Raw genomic sequence first — 13151 nt, 5'->3', positions numbered from 1 at the left:
TAATAGTTTAGTTAAGATGTAAATACAATAAAAATTAAACCAAGATTTAGAATAATTATAATTTTGATCTGTATGATAATGTGTGACTGGGCCTCGTGTCACTTTGTGTTCAACAAATTGGGCCCTGAGGTCAAAAAGTATAAGAACCCCTGAACTAGAATACAGTATAAGCACATTTTAGATTCCTTTCTTTGGTACTTAAAGGGCACATATGAAGCAAAATCCATGTTTTTTAGTCATTAAATACATTTTTTTGTGCACTTGGAGYCTTTTGAAGTAAAGAAAGGTTTAACTTAGTTTCTCCCGGTGCTGCATAGATATCTTTATATTCTGTTTGGGTCATGTTTTTCAATCTGCTCAGTTTTATGTATTCTTAATTATTACATCACGGAATTTGCAATGTAATGTCTAAATAAGGTCTGGACTTATCAAGAACATTTTGGTGGTCTTCATTCTCCTCTGGTTCTGTGTCAGACTCTGGCTCCAACATGTAAGGCTGGATGGACAAGTCTTCCCTTGTTGACGTATTGTAATTAATTTGTAAATATAAAAAAAGTTCTGCGCAGCTATATARTCGTAAASCCCYCTATCAAACAAGAATGAACCSCTCTGGAWGTTGGARGGGGGCGGGGTGTGAAGCGCCTCGCTTGGATTTAAACACAGCCTCAAAACGAGTTGATCTAAGACACACCTCAGAAAAGGGGCGGGGCTTGTGGAGATATAAAAAGTAGGAAATCAAACCAAAGCACTGCAATTCCACTTTGTATARACCCCATCTGAAAGATTTAAATGTGAAGAAGAAGGATTTAAAAGCATGATATGTCTACTTTGTCATTCTGGTATCATGAGCAGTTCCGGAGATTTTTGACAAAATTTAAAAGAGGAAACTTTAAACCGTATTTGGATATCGAGATTTCCCAGCTTGTATCGAAAATAGCTTTGCTACAGCATAAGGAAAGTAGCAAAAAAATTTTACCATATTGTGGACATTTCATTGAAGGGACCCATAGATAAGGTATTTGTTTGTCATATTTTGACAGAATCAGATCATCCCAAATTTTYCAATCAATCATAATACCACCATGTGACTTAATCCTCAGTTCGATGTGATGGGTCACATATTTGCTTGTTTATTCATCTAAATCAGAAGCTACAAAACGTCTGAGCCTAAAAAAGAAACCACATTTGCAATCCTAATTATTGTTCTTTTAAATGCACAAATGTTGGTCATAAACTAAAAATCAAGAGTAAAGCACCACTAACAATTTTATTAAAGTAGGATATAAGGACAAAAGGATTTGGCCACACTTTTGTCACACAGCTGTATGGAGTTGGTATCTCTTTTATAGTGACAACAGTTTCCAATCWTCTAGGAAGGCTTTCTACAGCATTTTCTATAACAGTTGAAATAGATAAAATCTTTTCCCAAAGTGTTGCCTCAAACTTGGAAGCATAATGTGATCCAGAACGTCTTGGTGTGCCGAACATATTCCTGGAGATGAGAGGACGAGTCCAAACTCTGACTGAAACACTTGAATTCAAATATTACCAGATGTAGCTAAATACTTGTAGCAGTTTGTTCAATACTCTGAGACAATTGTGTTTTAAAATGTGGTGTTATGGAAAATAAAACCACTAGAAACATCAGATCCTAAATGGTGAAACATGACATCCTGTGCTCACGATAAAACTGTTCCAAAATCACACACGTGTAAAACGAGTCTTTCACRTGTGTTTTTAATGATTTTGGCTGTGATATACCATATAGCATTTTGTGTTTTGTAGTTGTTATAGTAAAAAATGGTAACACTGACTAATATTTCATAATTTTAACAGAAAAACAAGAATTATCCCCCACCCCCTGCACACAGCACTGACTGACTGCAGTGAAATAAAAGCCGTTTTCYATTCTCACCTGAGAGAGATGATTTCTGCTCATCTTGCAACACTGCCTCTTCCGCTCCCCGCTGTGAACGTGTGACCTCTTGATTGTTCTCCTTGTCTTCCTGCGGTACTGCGTGGAGCTCTTCCGCTTCCTTGCCGTCCCCCTCTGCCTCCCCCTCCCCAGAGTCAGTACTCCGGATGCTCAGGCGCCTCACCCGGCATATAACGTCCACCTCTCTCATTCTGGCGATCCGTTCAACCGCCACGTGACCTGGAGAAACAGCCAGCTTGTTCTGCAATGCTTCTATTCGCTGGGAGGGGCCTCTGGTCCTCCTCTCCCCCTCCAAGCTTAGAGATAACCTTCGGTCTAGATTTGGGGGGATTGAGAGCGGCAGTCTATCTGGCGGAAACTCAGGCAACCCGGGATGGTCTTTCCCCAAATGAGTTCGTAGACCAAATCTAAGTTCTGGGACCGAAACAGACTTTTTCTCTATTTCCTTCCTGCCTCTTGGCAAAGTGTTGCTTTGCCCCTCACATTTTGCTACAAATCTCTTTTTGCCTGCATCCCGTGTTTCAGCTGAGCAGTTTTTTTCCTTTTCTAAGTCTACATTTTGAGTYACAGTTTCATTAACACGCTGTTCCTCCGTGACATCTAAGGTTGCAGGCTGGTCGGTTTGTAATGTGGGCGCAGAGGAAGGATCRTCAGTGGATCCATTTTCAGGTTTGCTCTCAGCAGGGTTATTCGTGCACGAACTGTCTGAGGTTTCTGCCTGAGCGTTTTCTGTTTGTTCACCGTCTCCTTGCGTCAGTGAGTGCTGCTCCGTTGTTTCTGCACACGAGTCAGGCCCTGACGAGTTTAAAGTTGAGTCGTTTAGCTCCTCGGTTTTTGAGTCCTCTGCTGGACTTTCTAACGCAGCACGTTGGGGAGGACTTCCATTTTGATTGACTGAGCTGTCTGAGCTGTTCTCCTCGTGAAGTGGAGGCAGCGGACCCTGTCTCATCTGATTCTCAAGCTCTCTTTTACAAATAGGACACTCCTCCTCCGAGTCAACACCAGGATCTTGAGGAGGCTCCAAGTCACTGGTTCTAGAATGGCCTGCGGACGATCTGCTAGCATCTGTCGGCTCTTTAGATTGACGCAGAGCCTGGCAAATGTCCTCGTAATCCGGAGGACTGGTGAGTGTAGAGGCATCCTGCATGGGCTGTCGATCCGCCCAGGGGACCTCGGCTGCTGTGCTGTGCGTCGTTGGGCTGAAGTCACAAAGCGGCGTCTCGATAGGCTCATCTGGCAGGTCCAGTTTCACCGTCCTGCCATCRTTGCTCCTTCTGCGTGAAAGATGTGCAACAACCCTGTATTCTCTGAACCCCGTCTCTCTTGGTGGGACTGGGAGTTCTTCTCTGAGCTGTTTGCTGAAGGTCACTGACTTGGTTGCAGGCCTGGAGAAGGCGCTCTTCACCTCTCTGTATTCGGGGTCAACAGACCAGCTCACCGCACTGCGTCTAAGGCTGCTGGGCTTGTTGAGAGGTTCTGAAGTCARTCGGATTTTGATGCGCTCTGGTATTTGAACTGAGCCATTGGGGACTTTACTGCCGGCAGTGCCTAGCTCTAAGATGTCTTTGTAGGCCTCGTTGAGGTCCTCTATGCACTTGTCGACACTTGGTTGTTTGTTGGCCTGTTGCTGCTGTTGATCCTGGATTTCTTTTTTGATGGTCTCCAGTTCTTTGACAGCATCCCACGGCCTCTGCACCGTGGGTTTGATCAAAAATGGTTCAAATGGCTCCTGCCCACTGTTTGCTGGTTTGGCCTCCTCCACATTTCCTGAGGGTGGTGCTGCTGGATCCTGAGCTGTACTCTTGTTCAGCTGGCTGGAGAAGGTGGAGGTCAGAGAGAATGCGCTGTTGCTCGACAGTTTCAGGCTTTTGACTCCCTTTATTGGGAAAGTGAACGCAGCGCCCACTAAGCCGCTGCTGTCTGCTGCGACATCAGTGTCAGGAGGGATGGGGTCTTGTTGTGCTTCCTTGTTCTCAGGGCTGGGTTTTTGAGCTTCCGGGCTAGTTTGTGTCTCCTGATCTCGATACTGGTTTGCAGGCCAAGTTCCTGACAGCTTCAGCTCCTTGTAATGATTTATTTTAGGGGGTCTACAGGGTAATCTTTTAAACATTTTGCTGCTCGCTCGGCTGCTTGTTTTGCTGCTTGCTATGCTGCCAGTTAGAGCCTGCAGCTCAGCTTCAGCTGATGATGTGCTTTGGAGACTTTGGTTTGTTAAATGACCAGTTTTGTTGTCACTAGGACTGCCTGCTGGGTCTGGTGACTTTTCATTGTTGTTATTCTGGTCACGGATCATTACAGTGGGCTGAGGGGTAACAGGGACAGACACTAAACAAAAAATGGTTTCACTGAGTCTCTTTTTTAGATTTTTGGATTTTTCTTTCTCCGGTGGTTCGTGTTGTTCGACTTTCTTTACCTCTGTCGTCGTTTCAGAGACACCCTGGTCAGCCGGTTTACATGGAGGTGGTGGTGGTTTTCCAAGAAAAGATGAGGGGAAAATATGACTACGAGTATGTTCAGGACCTACGCTTTCGCTTTTTTTAATACCCCTGTTGCACCGTCGATTACTGCTGTCACTGTCGTTGAGAGCTGTTTTGTTGGTTTCAGWGTTGGGAGCTGGCCCCTGCTGGGGAGGAAAGGCACTATCATGTGTAGATTGTCCTAGAGCCTTAGCAGACGGAATCTCCTTGCTGATGTTTCGGATTTTGTCTGAGTCAGTGAGAGAGTTCCCGCTAGGCCCTCCTGAGATTTGCTTCACTCTTGGGTCCTCAATGGGTAATTGACGAACCAGACTAGGTTGTTCTTCCAGTGAATGTACCTTTTTCCGGTAGGACGCACTACGTTCCTGATAATGTTCCAACCACAAGCCACTGCTCTGTCTGGAAAGCCACCTTCCAGGATCTGACATGGGCATTTGCAAAGCTTCTGCCCTCCATCTTAAGTTTGCCAACTCATTGCGATTGAGTGAAACTCCTCTCGGGGGTGGGCCTCTCCTATATGAAGGGGGTGGAATGTAGCCAGGAGGCTCCATTCCAGTGATGGCAGAGTGTTGTGCGAAATAGTCGTGTTTCAGCTCCCCACCCCTTGGATAATAGATAGACCTGTCTTTTTGTTTGGCACCCTGCTCTATGGCAAGCATTTCTGCGCTACCCCTTGTCTGCTGGTGTATCTCATACGATGGTGGCTTCAAAGGCCTGCTGAACCTGGGCTTTGGTAAAAGTGCAACATGGCTGCTCGGGCCGACATTTCTACCCCAACCATTTCTACCACCACCATAGACATATCTGCTATAAGGCCCAGAGAAAACAGTGCTGTTTAACCTTTGCCTATCAGGTAGGCTAGGTCTGGATGGTACGAGCTCTCTGCAGTCGTTTCCATCAGGTGACAAAACTCTGGGGAGTGACTGAGACTTTGCTTTAACTCTAGGGTGGAAAAAGCCCTCGGGTGTCCTCAGGCGGTACTGGTCCTTAGCCCACCTTTCCCCATCCCCATCTGACAGCTGCCTTCCCATGCCCACAGCAGGCCTCCACTCCTCTGTACCCAGGCTTTGGCACTTCCTCTCCCCAGTCACCCTCAGCTGACCAGGGCCTGCATCTGGGTCCCTTAACCAGGAAATGTCCTCCCATAGCTGCTGCGCTTGCCTCTCTGCCCTGTATTCCTCTGCCGTCATCAGGGCCTGGGGCCTCCATGCTCCAGCGGAGGCCCTCAGTTCTCTGCCGTCAGCGTAGTCCAGCAGGATGCTGAAGTCCTGGCCTCGCCTCCGCCAGTAGGAAATATCCCGCTCATCATAGCTGAGTGGCTCTGAGTAAGTCAAACTAGGAACATCATAGAACCTGTAACGACAAAAATGTGTAGTTTTAATGAGATGGTTGCAGCTTTAACAGATAGAGTGTCTCAGAGATACAATTAGGTTAATGCTTCCAAAGCTCTCAGTTAGTTTTATGTCAGCTTTAATCTACTTTTTTTTCTAAAATGTCGGCACATGTAAAAGCCACCCATAAAATTTTAATGACAACATACCAATCTCTCCGGTTTTCTCATTGTTAAAGATGAAAAATGACATGTCCGAGTCAGCAGCGAGCAAGCGTTTCGGCTGGGGCCATTTTGGCTTTCCAATACAACTTAATCAAGACAAGCCAGCACACATGAGACAGATGTGCTTAAGTCAGCGACTTCAGACTTCCTTAAAGACATCATGAAATTGTGATGCTACTGCAATATGATCTGCATAATAAATTGTGCCCACCCCATCTTGAAAACTGGTCATCTGGCCAGCAACTGAGGGTCTTAAAATCTTTGTACTGTAAATCCATCCACTTACCTGATCTGATGTAAAAGCATAAGTGTCTTTATTTATGTATTTATTCAATCACATAACTGACCTTTAAATATGAATCACTGCTCCTTCAGGAAACAGTATGAGCTACATACTTTTAACATTAAATAATGCATCCAATGAACTGTTACTTTACTATACGTGTGCAGTTTTTTATTTGTTTTTAAAATAAAAAGTGCCAGGTTTGTAATAGTGCTTCTGCAATAAAGCAGGAGGGGATGGAGTGGGGSATTAAAGAGGGTTTTCATGAAATGAACACACAAAAGCACACAATTAACATGTCATTGCAATAAAAAATCAAAAATAGGGGCAAGTATTGATATTACTGATACTCATGTGAGTACTGGATCAGATCAATACTAGGGTGATGATCTTGTTGATATTGGTTCTTTTGAATACATTTTATTTGCTCCATTGACTTATAAAGTGAAAAATAAAATCAGTACTGCAGAGCTTCCAAATTGTTGGCTTTAGTTATTAGTCCTCTACATCGTGCCCGTGTGCTATGGAAGTTAAATTTTGTTGTGTTTTTAACATCAACGTATTATATATTTCTTACATTGTTGCTTATTTCTAGTTATTTTGCACTAATGACTGTTTTTTCCTAAACCATTTTATGTAATAGAATGTAATAGGAGAATTATTATTATTATTATTATTATTATTATTATTACTGGTACATCACTTTATTTTGTTGAATTTAAATAATACAAGACATTTTTTTTGCCTAAAGTCTTTGACCTGTATTTTGTCATAATCAACTAACTATACTTTATCTTGAGAAATATTGATATCGGTATCAAATCGTATTGTACCATATCGTACCATACCGTATTGTACCGTACCGTACTGTACTGTACCATTTCATATTCTACTGTACTGTACCATAACGTACCGTATCATATTGTATCATATTGTACCGTACCATAACATGCAATATCATATTGTATCATACCATATCGTACCGTACCATACCAATTCATATTTTATTGTACCTTACTGTAACAAACCATAACGTACCGTACTGTATTGTACCATATCATATTCTATTGTATCGTACCGTAGCTGTCAAATCATCTTGTATTGTACCTTACTATAACATACCATAACGTACTGTACTGTATTGTACCATACCATACCCTACTGTAGTGTACCATATCATATTGTATCGTATTGCACCATACCATAACGTACCTTATCGTATTATATCACATAATATCATATCTTATTGTACCATACCATATCATATTGTATCGTAGTACCGTACCGTACTGTACTGTACCTTATATTCTATTGTATTGTACCATAACCTACCATATCGTATTGTATCGTACCAAATCGTACCGTAGCTATCATTGTAYCTTACTATAACATACCATAACGTACCGTACTGTACTGTAGTGTACCATATCGTACCATACCCTACTGTAGTGTACCATGTCAAATTGTATCATATTGCACCATACAATGACGTACAGTACCTTATCGTATTATATTGTATAATGTCATATTCTTATTGTACCATATCATACCATATTGTACCATRCCATACTGTACTGTACCATTCCATATCAAATCATGTTGTATTGTACCTTACCGTAATGGACCATAACATACCATATCATACTGTACCGTACCATGTCATGTTGTATCGTATTGTACCTTACCGTAACATACCATAATGTACCATATGATGTCGTATTGAAGTGTATTGTATTGTATTGGTATCAGTATTGGAATTAAAATCCATGATATATTGGTATCAGTATTGGAATTAAARTCCATGATAYTAGCCCTGTATTTACTTGGAATTTGATCAATACCAAAATTCCTAATATGATCCACTCCTAAAACAGGCTTAGTTTCTCTTTGACTAAAATCATTTTGTTCAGTTGCACTCAAGTTTTAACTTTCTGATGTTTTTCCCAAACAATTCAGAGAATTGTTTTTGTTTGTATAGCAGAGGAAGTGTTACCATACCCTCACCAGGTCATCCTGTCCTCATGACATTTTGTTACAATCAGATTGGGAGTAAAGCATTTTTATTGCCTTTTCAAACTTTAAATACAGTCATTTCAATAAGACTAAACCAACGATCGCATTTTCCTCATTGTGTAAAAAAAACCCTCATATAGCTGAAGCTTCCTCAAATATCTGCATTGCACAAAAGCCCTGTTAGTCAATGTACTCCTTCATTGAAGCAGCAAAGTCAATGGATCATCCTCAGCAGCATATGCTACTGTATGGCTGAGGGGAGCTGCGCTGTGCACACTTGCCCAGCAACATGCTTACATCACGGAGCACGTGCTGGGTGTGATTCAGTGTGCCAGTGTTTACAGTGGAGTGATTACACGCCTGTCTTCAGGCATGTTGCTCGCCAACTAATGCCTCTGTTTACACCCGCCCGAGCCCCCCGGTGGAGGCTGAGGAAGCCGTGCGCCGGAGCGGGCGACCGCAGAGACGCAAGCTACGTCTCCAACARCTCWAGGCACCTTTCGTATTTCCTCACACTCCAGCTCCAGAGATGTCAGTGGTGCTGCTGCAGCCACTCTTCTGCAGCTCTGTGAGGAGGGGAAGAGAAGAGAAGAGATGGGAGGGAGAGGGGGGAAAAAATCCTGCGCAGTGCAGACTCAGTTTTGCATGCAATACTGACGGGCCCCATRGAAGAGGTTAGAGAGAGTATGGAGAAGGTAAAGGTGTGTTGTGGGGAGGGGTGGGGTGCAAAAGAGAGAAAAGCACTCACCCACTGTCTGTTGCGAGAGAATCACCCAAGGGCTGACCATCACCAAGGATACCAATACCGACTTCTTTTCTCCTCAGGATCCTCTCCCCACTCTCRTTGTCTGTGGCAGGGTAAGCCTTCACCAGAGCCTGCCTGGTGCCGTAGATCCCTGTGATGGAGGTGGGCTCCCTGTCCGCCTCAAACCCGTTCAGGGCCCCCCGGCCGGCCCTGTTGTCCACAAGTTCACGCTGGCAGTCGGCGGGGCGCTTCTCGTAAGGCGTGGCCGACGGGGGGCCGCTCTTGGGCAGTTTGTATCCGTGGGAAATGAGGAGGTCCTCCACGCTGTACATGGTGGCGTCTCTCTCTCACTCGGTGGGGGGTGCGGGAGGGCAAAGGTGGGTGTGTTGCCTTATGCGCAGTGCTGCTGGTGGAGGCTGGAGCACGGAGGCTCAGCAGAGGCCATTACTGAGGAGAGAACAGGGAGGCAACTTGAAAACAGCACGCAGCGAAACCACAACCGCTATTCAAAAAAATAAAATAAATATAAGACGGCAGCCGATTCTCAGAAAACTGGTGTTTGTGTCTCTTTTCAGAATTGTTTCGGCGCACGCTGTTCCAAACGCCTGCTTTAAACCATCAGAGGTTCTCATTGAGCAGTAAGAAACCAAACAGAACCGGGTCAACTCTGAACTCTTGGTGCAGTTTGAATGAGTCCACTCCAGTTGTTTTCCAGATTCGTTGATTTGCAATTCTGAAATGCAGGTACGCACTCAGTGTGAACAAAACAATCAGCCTCACAGGCTGCGTTTCCGTTGCAAATGTGCGCAAAACTTTGTTGATATTCTGTTAATGTCGAAAAACACAGTTTCGCAACTGCAGTGTTTCCATTAAGTAAGAAATGCTATTAAAGTGAATACATTTGTTCTCACAATAAATCATTACAAACATGGCGGCGATGGATGTAAACACATAGCATGTTGCTACCTCATCATCAGAGGAGACGTCAGCGTCTTTTATCGAGGCTTTCCAGAAACAAGACCCTGGCAGCGGCTACGTATGCTGTGTTTTTGGGAAATTGTAGTCGGTGAGTTTACTATTTTATACTACTTCTGTGATATTACTACTACTTCTACTTCCTGTTATCTACTTTGTCGTCGTCTTTTTCACCAGTAGAAACAGCCGGTTGTTGATCATGTGACTCCCGTGATGCGAAAAAAGTGCTTCCATTGCAGTTTTGTGAAAACACCAATTTYGATACGGCCGAAAAACCACCTCATCCTAGCTCAAAAACATTTTGTCGAAAAACTGATTTTTTTTTCGAAATTGACGTGTTTCCATTGAGCAAATTTATTTCCAAAATAAATTTGTGCATTTTCATGGTCAGTGGAAACACAGCTAGTGACTGCAGTGAGTTTTCAGCTGTTTTTTCAAAGTAAACAAACACGTTGGCATCGATTTATAAATTTTAAAATATTTAAAAATAACCGTATTGACACATTACCCATCGATAAGACAAATAAAACTGTTTGGATTTTGTTAGTTTTATTAACGTTGTACCATTAAAATAAGCTTAAAACAAACAAAAAAAAAGGCTGTACTTGTTCATTATGGTGAATGGAAACATTTATTTGTTGTTTACTCCACATAAAGAAACTCCAAACATAAAGCTTTTACCCAAACTCTGCATTCCTCCGTTTTACCTTTTTCTTTTAAAAATCCTGTAAAAAACAGACGGGTCCGTACCAGATCTGATTAAACTTCAACACAATCAGGTTCTGTTTGACCAAAACTCAATACCTCCTCCTGACATGAACACAAATTACATGAAGAGGATTAAAGGGTTGTGAGAGATGAGACGCATCAGGACGGGTTAGAAAAGATTTGTTTGACTGGTCTGAATGGGAGCGAGGACGAATGAACTGGAAGATGGTTGGAGAGTTTGACATGATTTAAGATTCATGTGTTTAGTGAGCAAAGCAGGCAGAAAAGTTCTGGACTAATTAAAGTTTCTGGATTCATTTGAGACGTGCAGTGATCAATATGAGACATGTCAACAATGTCAAATAAAATGAGATATTTAGGCGCCCTGAACAAATGAGATCATTGATGTGTTATAAAACATATTAATTATTAAAAAGGATTACACGCTGACTGTGGAAATTTCAACATTATTAAAGAATTTAGACCAAAATTTAGTTTTTTATCTCTGTTGTGAAATATATGTTTCCTGAAGATGGAACCTAAAGACCAGAGGTGGGCAATCCTGGTCCTCGAGGGCCGCAGTCCTGCATGTTTTACATGTTTTTCTGTACCAACACACCTGATTTGCATGAATGGATGATTAACTGGCTTCTACAGAGCTTGAAGAGATAATTCAATCACTGAATTAGGTGTGTTGGATCAGAGAAACAAGTAAAACATGCAGGACTGCGGCCCTCCAGGACCAGGATTGCCCACCCCTGCTAAAGACAGTATTTAATATAATAAACAACAGAATCCAAAATTATGATTATGATTTCTCTAAAAGGTCCCAGCATTTAAATAAATTATCAGCGTAGATTTTTTTACTTTTAAACTGATGATTACTATATTTTATTTGTTTGTCTTTTTAAAGTTTGTCACTGCAACGTCACAAAGATTAAAAACGTGTWTTTATTCTCCTACAAAAACAGCCAAAGTGGCTAAAAAGCAGGTCAAAAGCGAAACTTGTTGCTGTATTTGTTTACCTACAAACACTTATCTAATAAAACTCGAGCCTCCGCTCGATTTTCATCGGATTCAGATGGGTGTTTTGTTTACATTGAGTGCAGACCCGCATTTCAGACTGCACGGTTTGTGCTCTTCATGTTTCTGATGCAAATAAGTTCTATTCTATAAAAGTACAGCGAATCCTCCAGCTTTAGAAATAAAAACAAATTATGTTTGGCAAAAAAAAAACATGGCCAAAATCATTGACGCTGAATAACGACAGTAATGTTACCTTCATGTTTTCACTGCTGAATAAKGAATATTTGATTCAGCTTTAAGTGTAGAAAAGAAAAGACACATGTTTTATGATTTTTTTTGTCTGCATACCTGTTCGTATGTTGGTGTGTGAATGCAGGAGCAGGCCTGCCTGTCTGATGTTTTAATTAGTGCCTGTAACAGTGCTCTGCCTGCGGATGACAGTGGTTCTCTTATAGCTGTAACACATCCATCAAAGGCTTTGTGCACGTTTGCATCCACAGACTCAAAGACTGGATTCGTTTACATTTTCCATTAGGAACGYGACACTTAAACGGCGCCGAATCGAAGCCCGTTGTGTTAAAGCAGACCGCCGCAAATCAGTCGAGGTTTGCGTGAAACTTTGTCAACATCGATCTTCTGCTCGCRTTTATTTCCTCACCTCAAACTCCCGTTCTGTTTCTGGTTTGTGGAACGTGTCGGTGCGATAACACGGATCTGAACGTGATGCAGAGACGTGCAGACAGATTAGTGCCCGGCACSTCAGATTACAGACGGAGCAACGTTAAACTCCACATCATCTGTGCACCAGAGCGCCTGCTGTCCACCACTTTCATTTAACTCTTGATTAGAAACACTTATTTTATCATTCTGGGTTTTTTTTTTTTTTCAGATGAGTTCACTTGACTTTTCTCAAAAGCTGTTAAACATTTACTTTTTTCTGTTGAACATTACATGAAGGATTGCATTTTGCATCTGTAAAAACAGAAAACATTGTATGGAGCTGCAGCAGTAAAATCTGTGACAAGGTTCTTGAGATATTTTGCTAACAGACTCAGGTGACACCAACAATCAGAGCCTGTTTGGTGCCCTGGGTAAGAGTTCAGGAGGTGCCACTTGTTTCTTTATCTCACCGACAATTTACAAACATTTCCATCCCAAATAGTTCTGTCTTTGGTTTTATTTTTTAATCTTTAAAGATCACGTTGTCCAATTAAAATAGTTAACAATATGATTAATTTGAAATAGAATACCAGAAGTCTACTTCTGTGGAGTGAAGCAGCTCTAGGGGGGTCCAGTGGTATAGTCCCCCAGAAAATGTAGTAAAAGATTTACTCAAAACTTTATATTTTTACTGATTCAATGTATTTGTTTAAGAGAATGATAAACATTAGTTTGTTAAAGAAATATGAAATTGCATGATGTGTATTCATAAG

The 13151-nt window shown here is 42.2% G+C and overlaps 1 protein-coding gene across 1 annotated transcript in view; it reads right to left on the bottom strand.

Annotated features, from left to right (window-relative positions):
- Positions 1–1915: 1915 nt before the first annotated feature.
- The window catches only part of jcadb (junctional cadherin 5 associated b), a gene marked incomplete at its 3' end in the record, with an annotated part of 16395 nt that continues 5159 nt past the window's right edge, over positions 1916–13151 (bottom strand). Inside the window, 2 exon segments of the mRNA XM_014013064.1 lie at positions 1916–5766; positions 9013–9456. Coding sequence (XP_013868518.1) covers positions 1916–5766; positions 9013–9341 — 4180 coding nt within the window.

Source organism: Austrofundulus limnaeus, unplaced genomic scaffold, assembly GCF_001266775.1.
Source record: "Austrofundulus limnaeus strain Quisiro unplaced genomic scaffold, Austrofundulus_limnaeus-1.0 Scaffold97, whole genome shotgun sequence".
In the NCBI taxonomy this organism is placed as follows: domain Eukaryota; kingdom Metazoa; phylum Chordata; class Actinopteri; order Cyprinodontiformes; family Rivulidae; genus Austrofundulus; species Austrofundulus limnaeus.
Note: the sequence above shows the minus strand (reverse complement) of the source record. Positions and strands in the feature narration are given on the sequence as shown.